The sequence below is a fragment of the Oncorhynchus keta genome, chromosome 23, assembly GCF_023373465.1.
Source record: "Oncorhynchus keta strain PuntledgeMale-10-30-2019 chromosome 23, Oket_V2, whole genome shotgun sequence".
NCBI lineage: Eukaryota > Metazoa > Chordata > Actinopteri > Salmoniformes > Salmonidae > Oncorhynchus > Oncorhynchus keta.
In genome coordinates this window covers 40,438,273-40,458,250 of record NC_068443.1, presented here as the reverse complement: position 1 = coordinate 40,458,250, position 19,978 = coordinate 40,438,273, and the positions used below count along the sequence as shown (strand labels likewise).

The window sequence follows — 19,978 nt, the reverse complement described above, 5'->3', positions numbered from 1 at the left end:
ATATTTTTTTTATAACCCAACCCTGATCTGTACTTCTTCACAACTTTGTCCATGACCTGTTTGGAGAGCTCCCTGGTCTTCATGGTGCCGCTTGCTTGGTAATGCCCCTTGCTTAGTGGTGTTGCAGACTCTGGGGTCTTTCAGAACAGGTGTATATATGTGACACTTAGTTAAATAGTGTCATGTGACACTTAGTTAAATAAAGTCCACCTGTGTGCAATCTAATTATGTGACTTCTGAAGGTAATTGGTTGCATCAAATCTTATTTAGGGGACTCATAGCAAAGGGGGTTATTTTTACAAGTTATTTTTTAAATTTCACTTCATCAATTTGGACTATGTCGTGTATGTCCATTACATGAAATCCAAATAAAAATCTATTTCAATTATAGGTTGTAATGCAACAAAATAGGAAAAACGCCAAAGGGGATGGATACATTTGCAAGGCACTGTTGGTCTCCGGACCAGACAGTGAGTACAGTCGTCCCCGGGGCGGAGTGATGCCTGGGAGAAGGTCAATCCTGCAGTCATATGGTCGGTGCGGCGGATGCGAAGCGGCCCGGGCCTTACTGAACACTTCCCGGAGGTCTTGGTACTTCCTCGGGAATGGCGGAGAGGTCTGGGGCAACTTCCGAGCCCCCAGGAATACGTCCCGGGACAGGCTGCGCTGACTTCAGGCAATGGGTGTGGCAGAATGGGCTCCAGCCCATGATGTCAGCAACAGACCAATCCACAAGGGGATTGTGTTGCTGAAGCCAGGAGAATCCCAATACCACGGGGACCTGAGGAGTCTTAATGAGCAGGAATTGGATTGTCACGCTGTGGTTCCCTGAAATATGTAGGTTGATGGGGATGGTATTGTGGGTGACCCGGACCTATACAGCACCCGTCCAGTGCTCTAACGTCCAAGGGAATGGAGAGGGGCTGAGTGGGGATGTCGAGCTCGGAAGCCAGGGTAGCGTCCATAAAGCTCTCATCGACGCCAGAGTCGATGAGTACCCAGAAAGATTTCAACTGGTTCCCCCACAGCAAAATGGCATGAAATGGGGTGTGAGTAAGGGGATAGGAAAAGTGATCCATATGGCCCACCAGAGTACTCGCTCATATCGGTGAGTCTGGTCTTTTAGTGGACAGGCAGAGACAAAATGACCAGTCGTCCCGCAATACAGGCAACTCTTAGTGTGAAGCCTGTGTAGCCGTTTAGCTGGAGACAGCCTTGCTTTGCCTTGTTGCATCGGCTCGGGAAGAGGAGAATCGGCAGTCTTCGGAGACTCTCGGGGAAACTCGGGTAGCCTCGGGGTCTCTCGGCAACGGAACCGTCTGGGACTTCCGGGATGCCCCGGAGGCAAGGTGGAATTCTTGTAAGGGTGAGTGAAACTAATCTCCTCTCCTTCCTACGTTCCCATAGTCGCTCATTGATCCGAATGGTCAAGGCGATGAGCAAGTCAAGATCCGTTGGTAGTTCCCGGGCTGCAAGCTCGTCCTTTACTTCCTACGATACTCTGTGCATGAACATGTCGAACAGCGCTTCTGGGTTCCAGACACTCTCAGCTGCCAACGTGCGGAGATACCTCGCCTAGTTTGCCACACTGCGGTATTCTTGCCGAAGCTGGAGTAACTTCCAGGCAGCCTCTCTCCTGGACAACGGAGCATAGAAAACTTTCTTTACCTCCGCCACGAACTCCTCCAAACTGAAGCATACTGCCTGAGCTCAAGCTGCAGCCGTCCCGGACATCAGCGGGATGAGGTACGCTATCTGAGAGAGGGCTGCAGCTTGATGATGAGAGAGCACTGAACGAGAAAACGCCCGACAGGTGCCCGACACTCCATCGAAGCTTTCCGGGGGAGGTAAGCGGGGTTCCCGGGAAACCAGGGTGACCCGGAGAGATGGCGCTGCTAACAGCCGGGTTACTGAGGGGCTGGGAGGTTACCGTCGTGTTAGGCTGCCTAACAGACAACCCGCAGAATTGTTCCAGCAATGTGTTCAGCCCTTGGTCATGGTGTTCGGCCAAGGTCTCTAACCCCTTCCATTAGACCACGAAGCAACTCCCTGTGCCTTCCTATGGTGGCTCCTTGAGAGGAGATGGCATTGCAGAGCTGGTCCAAGTCTGCTGGGTCAGTCATGGCCAGTTCGTACTATCACATTTCAGGTAAGACCCAGGATGCAGACAGTGTCGAAGTAACAAAAGTGTACTAGTACAGGGGCAGGCAAAACGACAGGTGCAAAAGGTGCAAAAGGGTGCAAAAGGTTCCCAGAACAGCAGGCAGTCTCAGAGCAGGCAGGGGTCAATAATCCAGTGTGGTGTGGCAAGGTACAGAACGGCAGGCAGGGTCGGGGTAGGCAGAATGGTCAAAAGCAGGAAAAACTAGAAAACAGAAACTAATACAGCCAGGAGCAAAGGGAAAACCGCTGGTAGGTTTCATAAAACAAAACAAACTGTCAACAGACAAACAGAACACAGCTATAAATATAATGGGGAAGATTGGAGACACCTGGAGGGGTGGAGGCAAGCACAGACATGTGAAACAGATCAGGGTCCGACAGGAAATTGACACATACAATTATGCAATGCCTAAGTCTATGGTTGCAACTTGTCAATTCCAAAGACCAACACATAGTGTAGAGCCCGCGACAGACAAGTCCCCAAAGTTGCAAATACATTGCAAATTGTACCATTTTTGTTCAGCTCAACACTAAATCCGAATCAAAGAGGAAATATTGTAGCCATCCAGAGCATTCTGTTTTGCTGTCAACCGTCAGTTTTAGGGGAAGGGTTTTATATCCTGCACCAACTGTATACATAGGTTTTTAAAGGGACCGTGTACAGTTTGGTGTGTGGGGAAAACTTATTTCACTCCAATGCATCTGCCAACAACATTGCAACAGCAATGCACATTCAATAACCTATCCAAAAGAGTAGTGTATATTCATCTTCACCTGTAATATTGGTAAATAGAAAAAAGACCATTTTAATTTCCAATATTCTCCCATTCTTTATTACCGAGTAAACCAGGTAAAGTTATCACATTATATTCATTTTTTAAATATTTTCACTCTTAAAATCTTTGGATGGGAAATTTACATGAAATGTTTACATGAAATGTGTCCTATGCAGTGAATAAAATACAGACAGAAAAAAATATTTCATAGAACAAAAACATACAGAAAGTCTCTTACTGGCTGGAAATATGCTAATCCAAAATAAGGCAAATAATAAAACATGTCAGCATTATCGAAACCTTTATAAATTGCTACTACTACATATCTGGAGAGAAGTTTGATATTTGTGCGTTCTTTTTTAAGGTCCAGTAAGGCTCAAACAAAGAAATAAAAGTTTGCAACCAGGACAAAAAAAGTCATATTACCATAGTTAGTGATAATATCAAGGACAAAAAGCGGTGTTTGTCATTGTTTGTGACTTCTTTTGAATATATTGATTTGGAAATGAGTAGTAACATCTGAGGTAATGTAAGGCTATTAATATTATAATGATGTCAAAATGCATAAAATAATACACTAAACATTTTCTCCTCGAGATGGGCTGGAGCATAACAATTATAGTTATGCAAAATAATTTGTTGTTGGTGTAATAAAGTTAATATTCAGTTAAGAGTAATTAACACAATTCTTAGCATATTTATATGTTGCCTTTTTATGTAATACACATGATTTCAAGTATTCTATTTGTGACACTCGTTTGTGTCACAGGTTGATGGTCACTAGACTGGATGCTGTATGTTATGTATGAAAGTCATATTGTTGATAATGATTGACGTCAGACTGGAGGTACACGGAGCCGAGGAGACACAGCTATTATATTGATGAAATGATGAACATTGTGTGATTTTGTAGCAGCTGGCAAAAGTCACTGTCCTTTGTCGTGACTTTGTAGAAGCCTCTGGCTGTTGTTTAGAGAATATTGGTGCGACCAGATTTGAATTTAAGGGTCTGCTTGGAGAAGGGGAATTAGAAATGTCTCTTGGCTTCTGCTCGGGAGATGTTCTCCCTGAATTCTTGTAATAAACCAAAATGATTTTGATTGATATGATCAATGACTGTTCCCCCTGTTGTTCACCTTTAAAATCCCATGTACTGTAATCAGGAGAAAACACAAGAGGACATTAACTGCAATATATCATGGAAGTGTGACAATGTTGTTGGAATTCATGCCAAAGGTCAAAGCTTTAGGTGAACGGTCAAACACGATGAAGTGACTAAAAGTTACAGTGAAGGCAATCACATAGTACAATTACTATCTAAAAGGCGTAGGTCTGAATTAGCCTGGTTAAACGAGACTGAATGCTATGTTCACTACTGTTTGGTTTAACCAGGCTAGGTTGGAATAGCGTCGGATAAGGAGACGACTCTTGATGGATCTTTTTTCTTCAACTCCATATTGTGTGCTGCTGTGCGTCCTTAATGTCTTGAAATAAAATGGAACCAAAAACAACTTTTTGAGTAACGCAGATTTCATGCTGTACCTTTGGAGTTTTTTTGTTCGTTTTTTTAAAACCATGGACAGTCACAGTATATTACAAGAAATCCATGTTTTTTCGAAATGAAACTTAAAATGATGCATTTTTTAAATGGTTATGTATTCTGAAGGCTAACACCACCGTATAGAATATCTCTTATTTGACAATACACAGAAACATCCATATGTCCAAAGGGAAACATCTTTCATATTTACACTTTTTTACAAATTGATTTTCAATATATTGCTATTGGAAAATGATAAAACACCTATTTACTCCACACGGTGGAAAATAACAACAAAAGAAACATAACATTAGGGGCTTCCATTACATATACGTACATTAGTATTCTATTTTGGATAAATAATTATTGTAGCACTTTTTCCATCTTCGTTGATGTTCTTCGGTTATACTTCCCAGTGAGGCCAAACTGGTTCAAACTGGTTGAATTGACGCCATTAAAGAACGTATTTCAACCAGTTTCTCATTGTAATGATGTCATTTCAACCAGTTTTGCTTGGTTAGGCCTCCTGGAGATGGACACAACTCTAAGGGACAAACAGATCAGTCATTTCTCTGGTCCAAGGCAACTCTACTATCCAGCCTGTAAGGCAGCCTGCTTTGTTTTTGTCATCCACAAATCAGGTAAAATCAGGTACAAATCAGGTAAACAATGTGTACCATTACATTAACCACTTGACCTCCCAGCAAACACACAACCACCACATACATAATGCTGTTTCCACGTTGACTCCAAGTTGTGGGCCTCAACCTGCTGGTACAATATTAGTTTTACCAACCCGAGAAATTAAAAAAGAAAAAGCATAAAATAATAAAATTCTAAATGTCATCATAGCGAATGGAGTTCTTTTCATAATCTATTGAATTATCAATGAATGTTAACAGTATCTATCTTTTCACATAAATCTGTCCAGTGAATCTTCCACCATCACCCATTCACACGTTTCTTCTCACAAATAAAACTGGATTACTGTATGCGGTGCCAATGATAAATTACTTTGATAAAAGTAAGTGTTGAATTCATTATCTTTGCCTCGACAACCCTCAAGGTGCACAGAACGGAAAAGGGCTGTACTACTTGCATAAACCCCAACAGTGAGACTACTGTATTGAGTGTGTTAAAACAAAGTGATTACTCCAGTCAACTTTGTGAATTACATCACATCCTGTTGTTGCTTCTATCCCATCGTCCACCCTTCCCTGCTCAAGTGTAAGGTTTCAGTTGTTTTTTTCAGTTGGTAGCTTGAATGAGGAATCCGTAGTAGACTCTCATCATCCTCACAATCAAAAGCCATTGTATGGGTGAAAGGGTGTCATTTTACAACAGTGGTGACTAGTTGTCCGCCAGATATTTCCCTGTAAAGAAACACAGAGTATTCAATCAAGGGAATTTCAACTATTGCCAAAGTGTTGTCTTGCCTGGTTTGCATGGTCAGGCAACAATGTCACATTCAGGATTAGGAACGGTATCATTTCAATTCAGTTTCAAATAAGGGCCCAACATTGGCATCCCAAAATGTGTGACAATGACCATGGGAGATGACAAGACAGCACAAACAGATCTGGGATCAGGCCAGTATTTTCATGCTTCCCTCACACACAGACACTGACCTGCTGCAAATCTCTTTTTGACCAGCGAGAGCCTGTAGCCAGTCCCCACCAGCTGGATGTCACAGCCTGACAGAGTGCTGCCCTCGCTGGTGAAATGCACCGCCAACTGGGACGGCTTACTGGGACCCTCTGTCAACTGGAACCTACCCAGTAGAGCCCCCACTCCTATAGGAAAGAGGATGATGGTGGTGACGACGAAGAGTATAATTCAGATTATGAAGATAAAGTTGGAGGCAGATGAAAACAAAGACGATAAGGAAGAGGAGGAAGACAGGAAAAGTGAAAGAGGAGGAAGAGGATGAGGAAGAGAGAAAGGAAGATCACCTACCTCCATTTTCAGACCTCTGGGAAAGGCTTGGTATCTTCCATAGAATTTTCTGCTGCTCTGGTTTCCTTAGAGAGAAAACAAAATAGTTATAGTTGCCTACTTGCCATTATTATTTCAAGTACATTAACCTGAATAAAATAAAATAAAAATGTAAATAACAATTCTAAGATGAAATACATTTTAAAATAATTTCAGGTCAGCAGTTCAGCATCCTTACCAGGTAGCAGTGGGGATCATGGCTTGAAGCTTGTGCACGCCCCCGTCCACAGGGACCAGGAAGTGGATGTTGTGGAGGGGTGAGGGGGCGGCCATGGCCTCCATGTTGTATTTGTAGTCTATCCTGAGATCCGTGCTGGTGGCGTCGCCACGCCAACTCACTGCCAGGTTCAGGGGAGTCGACTGGATCCCATCGGCTGCCACCTGAGACAGAAACTCACACACACAGTATTTTGCATTTGTTTAACAATTATATGTAATTGTGACTATATACAGTATATGTAATAATATATCATGATATGTACTATGCAGATGGTCTCACCTGATATTTGATCATGTCCACATTGTAGTAGGTTGCTTGAGGCTTCTGGTCAGCCACTCTCCTCAGGTGGCTCATCAGGTTTGGCATATTTACCCAGAATTCCTTGGTGTCCACATTGGACATGGTGGTGTCACTGGAAAGAAATACATGACGTGGGCATTTTTTATTTGGCCACAATCCATGCAAATTATTTACATTTTTTTTCAATAATCCTTGCCCCAAAACAAATGAGTGAGTCAGTTTACGGTATAGTAAGCCTTACCAGCACAGTAGCTGTGGATTGGGGAGGACCTGCTCAAGCCGGCTGTAGTTGCTGATGCTGAAGGTGAGCACAGGGGCAGACGGGTGGCTAGCAAAGTGCCTGGTGATGCCCGCAGGGAAAGACAGCACCATCTCCCCAGTGATCTTTACCACACACCTGAAAAGACGGAGAATAGAGCCACCTCAGTGCTCAGAAATGGGTCAAGACAAAAAAGAAAAGAAAAAAGACAAAAATTGCAGTACCCAGAATCCTTAGGGATGCCACAAACAAGCAAACTACATTTCACTACAAAATATCCACATTCTCAGAACAATCTAGCCAAAAAAATGAATTTCCCTGTGGCCACAGCAAAAGGGGACAATAAATAGGCATAGCTGCAATGTGATAATATATATCAACAACAATATCATAGCCATCTTACTTGTTGCATTTATTCTGATGAGGGTCGCTTTGCCGGCTGAAACATCATGTTGTCATGAATTTGCATTCACATCAGTATTGACTTTGATTCACATCAATGTTATCGATAATAGTATCAATGTTGCTACTTGTGTAAGCATTAGCCTAGCATTGACATGAGAATGTAAGCCTATTTCTATTGCTACTTGTGTTACCATTAGCCTAGCATTGATAGGAATGCTAGTCTTACTTGCTGGGGTCGGCTCCTTTGAAGTAGGCGTTGATGGTCTCGGTGAAGGCAGCCGCCACAGGCAGAGTGTCCTGGGCTCCCATGGTGAGTGGGCTGGGTCCTCTGGAGCATCCTGACACACACACACACACACACACACACACACACACACACACACACACACACACACACACACACACACACACACACACACACACACACACACACACACACACACACACACACACACACACACACACACACACACACACACACACACACACACACACACACACACACACACACACACACACAGTTGATTACTATAGAAAGACACTAGCTCAGTACTTTTAGCACTTCCTGTGTCTGTAACGGCCTACTGACATGGTCAAATGAGCAGAGATGTATAAGGAAGGGGAGATGGGAAGAGCATGGTGAAAGAGCATTGAAATGGCAAGAAAGATGATTGGACAGATCATAGAAAGGGATAAAATGACAAATGAAGAGGATGCTTAAAGAGACTAGAATAACATGGTACAACCAGAGTAGTGCAGTACAATACAGTAGCCTCCATACACTGGTACTCGGTCATGTTTATTAGGCACCGAACGGACTGAAAAAGACTTGTCCAATAAGACATGCTATTTTTCCTTCTTTCCTTTTTTTGCAGTGTACCCTAATGAATAAGGACCCTGGTACGACTCACCTTCGAAAGACAAATAAAACCGGCCATGGTCAAACCATACCATGGCTGGCTGTTTTTCCTCTGTGTGTGCGGGGGTGGGGTTTAGAGGACATGGGGGAGAGGCAGAGAAGAAGAGGTGGATGAGTTACTGGAGGGTGTAGACCCATTACAAGACACTGAGGGAGCTTTCGCGCGATGGATAGATAGAAAGTGAGAGAACATCAGATTGTGCATGGTATATACCATTGTGTGTTTAGGAGGGTGAAGATGACGAGGGTTGTAAATGAATGCGTCATTCTGTACAGGGTACATGCTTCCATTCTCCACAGTATTTAACCAGGTTGTCCTGTTATGGTCAAAAGGCCTGTCCTATTATGGTCAAAATACCTGTTCCACAAAAGTCTAATTTATGCTTCAAATTTGAGCATACCACCACTCACAAAATGACAAAACAATGAACAGTTCATTATGATGATCACTGAATGTATTAACACCAGAGACATACACTGAGTATACAACACATTAAGAACAGGTGAGAGCTATGATCCCTTATTGATGTCACCTATTAAATCCACTTCAATCAGTGCAAAGAAGGATTTTTAAGCCCTGCTACAATTGAGACATGGATTGTGTATGTGTGCCATTCAGAGGGTGAATGGACAAGACAAAAATGTAAGTGCCTTTGAACGGTGTATGGTAGTAGTTGCCAGGCGCACCGGTTTGTGTCAAGAACTGCAATGCTGCTGGATTTTTCACACTCAACAGTTTCCCGTGTGTATCAAGAATGGTCCAACACCCAAAGGACATCCAGACAACTTGACACAACTGTGGGAAGCATTGGAGTCAACATGGGCCAGCGTCACCCTGTGGAACGCTTTCGACACCTTGTTAGAGTCCATGCCCCGAAGAATTGAGGCTGTTCTGAGGGCAAAAGGGGAGGGGTGCAATTCAATATTAGGAATGTGTTCCTAATGTTTGGTATTCTCAGCGTACACAGGTGAATGAGGTGTTATGGGGGATGGTAGTACCTGTGGTGGATATGTTGAGTTCTCTCCCCAAGGTGGGGGTGGAGCCTGCGCTCAATGAGGTGATGGAGGAGATTGAGGAGGAACTCTCAGCCCGGGCCAGGGGGGCGAAGGGAGGGGGGCTGCCGGAGACTGGGGGGCTGAAGGGTCGAGTCTGGGGAAGGGGGTGAGAATATCAGTAGCCTGCTCCTGTACCAAACTTTTTAAACACATTGTAATGTTAGCATAGTAACCGCAGTTAGGTTAAGTAGTACCTCTAATTTTGTGGAAATCAGTTGAAGAAAAAAATAAAATAATGAAAGTCTAACAAATTCTAATGGTATCGATCACAAGTCAAACAAATTCCATTTGGTATCGATCAGAAGTCTAATAAATTCTAATGGTGTCGATCCAAGTCTCCGACCACTACCTTGTATCCTTTTCCCTCTCGCTCTCATCCAACACTTCCCACACTGCCCCTACTCGGATGGTATCGCGCCGTCCCAACCTTCGCTCTCTCTCCCCCGCTACTCTCTCCTCTTCCATCCTATCATCTCTTCCCTCTGCTCAAACCTTCTCCAACCTATCTCCTGATTCTGCCTCCTCAACCCTCCTCTCCTCCCTTTCTGCATCCTTTGACTCTCTATGTCCCCTATCCTCCAGGCCGGCTCGGTCCTCCCCTCCCGCTCCGTGGCTCGACGACTCATTGCAAGCTCACAGAACAGGGCTCCGGGCAGCCGAGCGGAAATGGAGGAAAACTCGCCTCCCTGCGGACCTGGCATCCTTTCACTCCCTCCTCTCTACATTTTCCTCCTCTGTCTCTGCTGCTAAAGCCACTTTCTACCACTCTAAATTCCAAGCATCTGCCTCTAACCCTAGGAAGCTCTTTGCCACCTTCTCCTCCCTCCTGAATCCTCCTCCCCCTCCCCCCTCCTCCCTCTCTGCAGATGACTTCGTCAACCATTTTGAAAAGAAGGTCGACGACATCCGATCCTCGTTTGCTAAGTCAAACGACACCGCTGGTTCTGCTCACACTGCCCTACCCTGTACTCTGACCTCTTTCTCCCCTCTCTCTCCAGATGAAATCTCGCGTCTTGTGACGGCCGGCCGCCCAACAACCTGCCCGCTTGACCCTATCCCCTCCTCTCTTCTCCAGACCATTTCCGGAGACCTTCTCCCTTACCTCACCTCGCTCATCAACTCATCCCTGACCGCTGGCTACGTCCCTTCTGTCTTCAAGAGAGCGAGAGTTGCACCCCTTCTGAAAAAAACCTACACTCGATCCCTCCGATGTCAACAACTACAGACCAGTATCCCTTCTTTCTTTTCTCTCCAAAACTCTTGAACGTGCCGTCCTTGGCCAGCTCTCCCGCTATCTCTCTCAGAATGACCTTCTTGATCCAAATCAGTCAGGTTTCAAGACTAGTCATTCAACTGAGACTGCTCTTCTCTGTATCACGGAGGCACTCCGCACTGCTAAAGCTAACTCTCTCTCCTCTGCTCTCATCCTTCTAGACCTATCGGCTGCCTTCGATACTGTGAATCATCAGATCCTCCTCTCCACCCTCTCCGAGTTGGGCATCTCCGGCGCGGCCCACGCTTGGATTGCGTCCTACCTGACAGGTCGCTCCTACCAGGTGGCGTGGCGAGAATCTGTCTCCTCACCACGCGCTCTCACCACTGGTGTCCCCCAGGGCTCTGTTCTAGGCCCTCTCCTATTCTCGCTATACACCAAGTCACTTGGCTCTGTCATAACCTCACATGGTCTCTCCTATCATTGCTATGCAGACGACACACAATTAATCTTCTCCTTTCCCCCTTCTGATGACCAGGTGGCGAATCGCATCTCTGCATGTCTGGCAGACATATCAGTGTGGATGACGGTTCACCACCTCAAGCTGAACCTCGGCAAGACGGAGCTGCTCTTCCTCCCGGGGAAGGACTGCCCGTTCCATGATCTCGCCATCACGGTTGACAACTCCATTGTGTCCTCCTCCCAGAGCGTTAAGAACCTTGGCGTGATCCTGGACAACACCCTGTCGTTCTCAACTAACATCAAGGCGGTGGCCCGTTCCTGTAGGTTCATGCTCTACAACATCCGCAGAGTACGACCCTGCCTCACACAGGAAGCGGCGCAGGTCCTAATCCAGGCACTTGTCATCTCCCGTCTGGATTACTGCAACTCGCTGTTGGCTGGGCTCCCTGCCTGTGCCATTAAACCCCTACAACTCATCCAGAACGCCACAGCCCGTCTGGTGTTCAACCTTCCCAAGTTCTCTCACGTCACCCCGCTCCTCCGCTCTCTCCACTGGCTTCCAGTTGAAGCTCGCATCCGCTACAAGACCATGGTGCTTGCCTACGGAGCTGTGAGGGGAACGGCACCTCAGTACCTCCAGGCTCTGATCAGGCCCTACACCCAAACAAGGGCACTGCGTTCATCCACCTCTGGCCTGCTCGCCTCCCTACCACTGAGGAAGTACAGTTCCCGCTCAGCCCAGTCAAAACTGTTCGCTGCTCTGGCCCCCAATGGTGGAACAAACTCCCTCACGACGCCAGGACAGCGGAGTCAATCACCACCTTCCGGAGACACCTGAAACCCCACCTCTTTAAGGAATACCTAGGATAGGATAAAGTAATCCTTCTCACCCCCCTTAAAAGATTTAGATGCACTATTGTAAAGTGGCTGTTCCACTGGATGTCATAAGGTGAATGCACCAATTTGTAAGTCGCTCTGGATAAGAGTGTCTGCTAAATGACTTAAATGTAAATGTAATGTAATGATCCAAAGTCTAATAAATTCTAACAGTATCGATCAGTAGTCTAACACGTGTAAGAGTATACTGTAGGTGCCATACCAGGTCTCCTATTGGTTTCCCAGGCGGCAGTTTGGGTCGAGAGGAAGGCCTTGTAGGAAGAGGAGGAGGGATTGGACTGCCTCCTGACAGGGGCGTGGAAGGACGAGCTGGAGAGGAGGGGCCTGTACAGGGAAAAGAAAGACATGGTGTGACATGAGGGAAAATGGCCCCTATTAAGAAGTGTTATGATCAGCTATGACTTACACTATATAGAGTACATGACCATCTAGATCCGATAGAAATGGACTACCAAGTAATAGATGTCCACAAATGACAGTTTCACTACCATCGGACTACCCATTCCAATTATTGTATTTCTATGTTTTCCTATAGTGGTAATCTACCCACTCTATCTATGTTTTCCTACAGTGGTACTCACTGCTGCCTGGGCAGGGTCCAGGGGAGGATACCATGGACCTGTAGATGAGCGGGGGGAGTGGGGGCGGCGTGCCCCTGAAGCCCGGGGTCAGCCCAAGGGGCGAGGCCATATAGTCAGGCTGCTCTTCCCTCAGGAACGCCAGAGGGGAAGGGACACCTGCCCGAGGGTAGCGCTCCACAGGCAGGGGGGGAGGGATGGGACTGGTAGGGGCAGGGGAGTACTCCAGTGAGCCAGAAGGAGCAGGGGAGTACCCCAGTATCTCATCATCCAAAAACAGACTAGGATCGATGCCGATGCATGGCCGAGAGTCCGCGGGAGAGAAGTCGGGAGGCAGGGGAGGAACGGGTTCATCTGGAGGAGGAATAGAGATAATGGAGATGGGAGAGTCGGGGGGAGAGGAGAAGCACGGCGGGGAGGGGGGAGGCTCATCCGGAGGGGGGCCCGGGGAGAGGCAGGGGGAGTCTGGGGTGGAGGAGAGGGAGTGGGGCGAGTCGGAAGGAGGAGAGGCAGAGGGCGGAGGCGGGGCCGGTTCGTCTGGTGGGGGCGGTCTCTCGCTGTTGAAGCTGATCCATCGGGGCGAGGCCCTGTCCTCACTGGTCTGGGAAGATTCCATGGGGCCGAACACGTTTTCCAGGTCAGGCACAGGGGAACCCCTGTACGAGGCTGGGGATTGGACATTCAGGTAGATAGGGTTGGGGCTTGGGACTATTCTCCCATTGGGTAAATCAGCTGTGGAAAAAAAATTGTTCAGAGATCTTGCTGACTTAAAGCGGCCCTTCTATCAATGCTGTCCAAAGAACAACAATTCACCATGACAACTGTGCACGAGGCATGGGAATATGGAGACTGATTCATTCCAAAACAAATACAAATAAAACCATTTAAGCTTTGGAAAGAATCTGCTTCGAATATGGGAATTATGGTCATTGGCAGAATAATATTACCGGAAGAATCCGTCAAAGAATAGCCTTGACTAGCTGCTGGGATGTTCTTGGGAGGCAGTGGAGGAGGAGCTACAATGAGAGTGACACTTGGTCAAAGGACTTGCATTTTGTACAATAGTTAGTCTACAGTACTACGGCACTAGAGAGTGTGACACTAGGTCAGTCTATAGACTTACTATAACACTTAGTAACACAATTGACTTAAACGTCTTGTCTCAACCTGGCGGGTCAAATGCGGACCACAAGCCGATTTAATGGCCCATAGATGTCTTAGAAGTATAGTAATCTAAAATCCCAAACATGACTGATGAATGATAGTTTGGGCTTACCTCCTGTGGGAAAGGATCTGGTCAGAGGGGAGTCAGGGTATGGTCTGGAGTCACACCATGCATCGGCCTCTATGCAGACCACTGTGATAAAGCAAGACATGATATCAAACTTGATCAAAAGTTTATCAAACTTCAGTGGGAACATACCAGTATCATGCACAAATATATCACCACACAGCCAGACCAGGCACTGTTGGGTGAAAATACAGCCACACATAGTAGCATCATTATGATTAGGAGCAATCAACCAACACACCACTGTACTAACACAAAGCAAAAAACCCATGCAACACAAACACACGTACGCAGTCAGAAAGACTATTCTCGTGAGAGTTACCATCATTTCTGTTACTATCATATCTGTGTGTCTCATAGGTCGTCTCCGGAGGAAGCCCGTAGGAAGCTGGGGATGCTCTGCGATTCTGGGATACTCTCTCACTGCAAGAGATGATAACATACATAAATACAATTTTTATGACTCTGACATTCAAGATTTCCTTCATTTTCTTGGAGTGTGTTATTAAATTGAACTCAACAGCTTTATTTTTTTCCCCAATGACAACATTTAGCCGACCCATCACAAATTCTAACAATACAGTATGTAAATATGCTAGCCTGTTTGCATTGTTAGCATTAGCACGGGTTTGAACTCTGACCTTTGTGTCCCGAGGGCGGGGCTTGGCGTAAGGGTGGAGCGTATGGGTCTGGCAATCTCTTCACCTGGAAAGAACAACCCAATATGGCGGGATGTATTGCAAAAGGAAAGAGCAAAATGGGATTATACTGGGAAATATAGGTTCATCTGTGGACATCGGAGGGTTTGGAGTTCAGATCAGAAAGAATGGTGGATTGGCCGCTGTGGGTGAAAATCCAGCACTTGAAAAAAAGCAAATTAGGAATATACCGTATGTATAATTACTTAACTACAGGTACCGTAGATGTGCGCAAAATAGCTCTAAGTAGCAGTAGATGTATTGTTGTCTGTTAGTTTACTCCAATTAGGGAGGGATGGTAGAGTAGGCGGAAAAAGGTATAGAGAAGAAAAAAAAAACATTTTTTAAAACTGGTATAGCGTGAAACCTTAGCATTACAACAGCCATTATCTGGAAGATGTTTCCCTAGTCGCACAGTGCTCCCAAAATAAAACTCATGGTTGTACAGCAAAACATTTCCTTGCATACGCGACCGAATTGGTCGCATTTTAGAGCCCTGATCACACACACTTACCTCCATGCATTTCTTATCATGCAGATGATCTGGTAGAGGTTTAGGTAGGCTTACAGTACAATGGCAGGCAAATGGGCTACCAAAACTCACAGTCCAGCTTAAACAGTAGTAATAGTAATAGTAGTAGTTCAGTAATGATTTTCTAAATGGGGAGGTTAAACCATTACAACAATAAATACATCAATAATAACAAAAGGAACCCAAAACCACTAATATATATACATACATACATACATACATACATACATACATACATATATATATATATATATATATTCACTGCTTGAGTTCCTGCATCTCTTATAGAAAAGCTCAAGAGGATTGTGGAGTTCCTGCACCTGAACATAAACAGTACGGGCACTCAAAATGAACACCGGCACCAATTTCAGTCCAAAGTCAAGCACTGGTGATAATACAGTTACAGATACCATTATTATGATTAGGGGCAATCAATCAACATACTGTACAAACACAAAGCTAAAAACCCATGCAACACAAACACACATATGCAGTCAGAAAGACTATTCTCGTGAGAGTTACCATCATTTCTGTTACTATCATATCTGCGTGCCTCAGAGGTCGTCTCCGGAGGAAGCCCGTAGAAAGCTGGGGATGCTCTGCGACTCTGGGATACTCTCTCACTGCAAGAGATGAGAAAGTCAACTTCCATAAATATGATTTTATGACTCTGATGTTCAAGATTTCATCGATTTTCTTGTAGTGTGTTATTGAAATGTAATTTAACAGCTTTATGTTCCCCAAAGATAACATTTAGCAGACCCAACACAACGCATTCTAACAATGCAGCATGTTAATATGCTAGCCTGTTTGCATTGTTAGCATTAGCACGGGTTTGAACTTTGACCTTTGGGTCTCGGGGGCGGGGCTTGGCGTAGGGGTGGAGCGTCTGGGTCTGGCAATCTCCTCACCTGGAAATAACAATATTATAATATTATATATCATAACATTATATCATATGTTATTATATGTATACTGGATGACTTCAAATTCTGTGACAGCCACTGAATGTGCATCTGCACTCAAACTATTGTAACTACAGTATGTATTCCGACCATAAATTGTTTAACTGATGGTGTAGAACTATGAAATTATACTGTACGTGTATGTAGTTGACACAGACGTGATGTCAAACAAATTACAAATAGCAATACACTACTTCCACAAACAATGTACTTACAAGACAGGTGTCTCTTTATTGAGCCCTGCAACGAAAATGAAGTCATTTTCAGTATAACAGTAAAAAGGAATCCTAACGTCACATAAGAAACGTGAAGGTAAACAGTTCAACTGATAATTGATTTCCCCGGATGAGTCTCCCTGCTAATGTGAACGAATAGAGTGAAGAACTAACTGTAAGTATGGACATTGACAAAAGACCACTTTTTTTTTTGAGGCCATCATTAAATTTCATATTGCTGGACTGGAGAAAAGGTGTTGAAAGGCCGTGTTTGGGTATGTAGAAAATTAAAAATGGACAACCACCAAAAGATCATCTTCAATAATTCATTCATTTCCCTGCGAGTGTTTTGGGTGCAGACACTTTTAAAATAAGCCACCAGGTGGCGACTTACCGGGCTGCGTCTCTGAGACCAGCAAAAAGGAAGAGAGAACAGACCTGGTCAGAGAGTGAGTGACAAATCAGTCAAATGGAACGGAAAAGACTGCAGCACCTCTTTACTTCAGGACTGTGCCATAAAGCCTACTGTACATACGGTAATGCAGCAATACAACATAGCACCTGGTAGGTTACGTTATTATCATAGGCCTGGGTCGTGCACTTTAGGGCAGAGAACGGAACATATATCTTTGTACATTTTGCAACGGTAAATTAAAAAGGGTATCTTATTCGGACATTTCCATTTAGACCCTCCCCTGCTTCAGTCTGTTTTCTTCCATGTGGTGCCTATGAACAAGACCCTGCTGTCATTTAATTGACAACGCTGCACGTGACCCCGTTTGTTAGCCTACCAATTAGCTTTGGTCAAACAGAATCAATGGGCTATCAACAGGTGTTATGTGAAGAATTGTGCATTTATGTACCACGTAAGCCTTGCAAGGGAAGTACAAGTTCAACAAAATTCTAACCGAGCACACTCTTTAAAATGTGCTAAAGGCATGCATTGTGAAATAGTTCATATGATAAAACATCTCTAATATGCAGAGAGAGGAATTAGAATAACTAAACAATTCAAATACCAGAGCCAATCCCAGCGGGCAAAACTGGTTGCAATGACGTCAATGACCTCATTAAGGTTGTAAAAGAACGTTTTGTAAATGTATTTTTAACAACCAGAAAAATAGATCTTCACCTAGTTGTAATCGGGTTGCACCTGACCAGGTGAGAACCAATATATGACGTCTTTCTTGATTTCATCATGAAAACAGGAGGTCGCTTGGTTATAATCTGGTGATTTGAAGTATTCTGAATCCGAAAATCAGTTTCTAACAAAAGAAAGTGGCGTCACATCACATGCAACATTTTGCCTGCTTGGGATTTTTTTATGCCTCTGTATGGGAAAGAGAATCCACGTGAGAAGAGAATCCACAGCCAAGTGAATCCATGCCATGCTCTTTCTTTACAGTGAAACAGACAAAGAAGTGAAAGAAGAAAAGGAAAAAAAAGACGGGCTTACCGGACTTCTCCTCTACAAGAGCAACAGATGGAAGAGACAGAGAGACGGAAGAGAAGAGGGAGAGGAAGTGAGAGGAGGGAAAGATATTCGGATGTTCAGTACATTCCCGATCATTTCACCGGCTAGAATTAGCTGTAACTGTCTCAAGTTTCAACAAACAGATTCATGTACAGTAATAGTTCATATAAAACGCCAAAGAGAGCTAGCAATTTTCGGCATAATTTATGTGAGGGCCTGCAAATTTAAATGATCACAGCACTATTTCCGCATAAAACGCATAATATGGTTCAGTCAAGCCACACATCAAACTTTTTCCCCTCGTCTGCGCATTTTTGTGACAAATTGGACAAAATCGTAGGCATATTGACGTGTACATTTCCGAATTGCGGCAGCATAATCAAGCATTTTTGACAGGAAATATCACAACAACAAAAAACCCAGACAAAATCGTTGAGAGACTGAGTTACGGTCGTGGTCCTTAGTCATAGCAACCCGAGTTCAAGCCCTGGTCAGGTACATTGCACTTTAACCTACATTACGAGGTACAAATCTAGAGTCAACATCCCCTTCCTCAATCCTATCCTTAACCATTAGTGGGAAATATGCTAAACTAACCCAAGAGCAGTGTCTTGGGATAACTTCATCCTACTCCAATTACATACAGATATAACACCAAGGGCTCACCAGAGAGGGAGATAGAGCCAAGCCCCCAACTGAAGCTTTCAGTTCGTCCATAGATGGGACGGCACACTTGGCAGTGTCGGAAGGCAACGGCTTGATCTTGATCTTGAACTTCCTCTTGTCGTCCTCGTCCTCCGAGTCGCTGGAGGACAAGAAGTGCTGCTTGCCTTTGGGAGCTGGTGAACACTCATTAAGGAACAATATATTTGACAAAGAGTCACATTACAGAGGTGCGCAGGGGTAATCTTGGCACCCATAACCTAATCTTGGAAACCCACAACAAAAATATTGCGTTACTGTGTGACCTTCTCCATCATGGTTAGATACATTTATATTATGTACATCTGTACAGGCTTGTAAGTAAGAATTTTGGTGCATGTGACAATACAATTACATTTGTCCATGAGAGAGGGTAGACAAAGGAGCACCAAAAGCATTTCTAATAAACTAAATGACTAAAGATTGTCCACTCCCTATATTTCAGGTACCTCAAAGTGTAATTTGATCCCTAAATGTAATTAAGGGCATCAAAAGACCAAACCTCACACATACTCTGGACCATATCGAGTCAAGTGCCTATCAATTTCCCTTGCCACAAAATGTATAATTAGCGTGAGCATACATCCATTCCAAAGACACTAAGGGTGCATTTACTAAGGCAGCCCAATTCTGATCTGTTACCCAATTATTGGCAAAAGATCTGATCTGATTGGTCAAAAGATTAATTTGTGGCAAAATATAATAATTGGGCCAAATAGATACTTTGTCACACAGAAAGCCAGTAGTCGCTGGAACACAAATGGCGCAGCGATATACAGTACGCCTGTCTGACTCCGTCTGGTGTGGCCCAGTTTACTATACTGCACCTGCTGTTGTCGCTGATCTAGGATCAGATTGTCCTACCATAAATCGTAATTGTTATATCTCACTGCTGATGGTAGAAGATGTCACTGAATATTGCCCTACCCCTAACCTTGTCCAGAGGCTCAATTGCTAATCTGATCCTGGGCCAGTGACTACAAACATACATTTTCAAATGGTATTGAAAGCTTTCGAGGTGGGATGCAACAGAGATAAACAATGGGAACACCGTGGCTACTCTTATTTGACTCTGACCTGTTACCCAGCCTGGCTGTTCTGACTAGACGTAAAATAGTAGTACATTTGTATTTGTCCAATTAGTATGTCATGTTACGTATGGTTACATAAGACAGAAGGCTATTTAAGACAGGAACAAAATGAGGGAGGTTGGTCGGGGAGGATGGGTGTGTGTATAACGCCAATATCTAGCAACCCAAAGGTTGCGTGTTCGATTCAGACCACAACAGTGGTGTTCAAAGTCGGGGATGTGATGGGG

General features: G+C 44.6%; 2 protein-coding genes across 2 annotated transcripts in view; one reads left to right on the top strand and one right to left on the bottom strand.

Annotated features, from left to right (window-relative positions):
• Nucleotides 1–2,980: 2,980 nt before the first annotated feature.
• Nucleotides 2,981–19,978, bottom strand: part of LOC118401634 (SH3-containing GRB2-like protein 3-interacting protein 1) — a 38,194-nt gene continuing 21,196 nt past the window's right edge. The window contains exons 6-27 of the mRNA XM_052477364.1: nt 18,625–18,800; nt 17,941–17,952; nt 16,884–16,922; nt 16,485–16,509; nt 16,152–16,215; nt 15,827–15,927; nt 14,716–14,779; nt 14,397–14,497; nt 14,060–14,140; nt 13,731–13,799; nt 12,787–13,515; nt 12,408–12,529; nt 9,577–9,727; nt 8,570–8,629; nt 7,885–7,996; nt 7,657–7,692; nt 7,236–7,391; nt 6,974–7,106; nt 6,653–6,867; nt 6,436–6,500; nt 6,108–6,272; nt 2,981–5,852 (exon numbers count right to left, since the gene is read on the bottom strand). Of these exons, the coding sequence (XP_052333324.1) occupies nt 5,830–5,852; nt 6,108–6,272; nt 6,436–6,500; nt 6,653–6,867; nt 6,974–7,106; nt 7,236–7,391; nt 7,657–7,692; nt 7,885–7,996; nt 8,570–8,629; nt 9,577–9,727; nt 12,408–12,529; nt 12,787–13,515; nt 13,731–13,799; nt 14,060–14,140; nt 14,397–14,497; nt 14,716–14,779; nt 15,827–15,927; nt 16,152–16,215; nt 16,485–16,509; nt 16,884–16,922; nt 17,941–17,952; nt 18,625–18,800 (2,699 nt within the window). The 3' untranslated portion in view covers nt 2,981–5,829. The remainder of the gene's footprint in view (nt 5,853–6,107; nt 6,273–6,435; nt 6,501–6,652; nt 6,868–6,973; nt 7,107–7,235; nt 7,392–7,656; nt 7,693–7,884; nt 7,997–8,569; nt 8,630–9,576; nt 9,728–12,407; nt 12,530–12,786; nt 13,516–13,730; nt 13,800–14,059; nt 14,141–14,396; nt 14,498–14,715; nt 14,780–15,826; nt 15,928–16,151; nt 16,216–16,484; nt 16,510–16,883; nt 16,923–17,940; nt 17,953–18,624; nt 18,801–19,978) is intronic.
• Nucleotides 9,853–19,978, top strand: part of LOC127911058 (uncharacterized) — a 441,684-nt gene continuing 431,558 nt past the window's right edge. Inside the window, exon 1 of the mRNA XM_052477210.1 lies at nt 9,853–10,965. Within this exon, the coding sequence (XP_052333170.1) occupies nt 9,953–10,897 (945 nt within the window). The 5' untranslated portion in view covers nt 9,853–9,952 and the 3' untranslated portion in view covers nt 10,898–10,965. The remainder of the gene's footprint in view (nt 10,966–19,978) is intronic.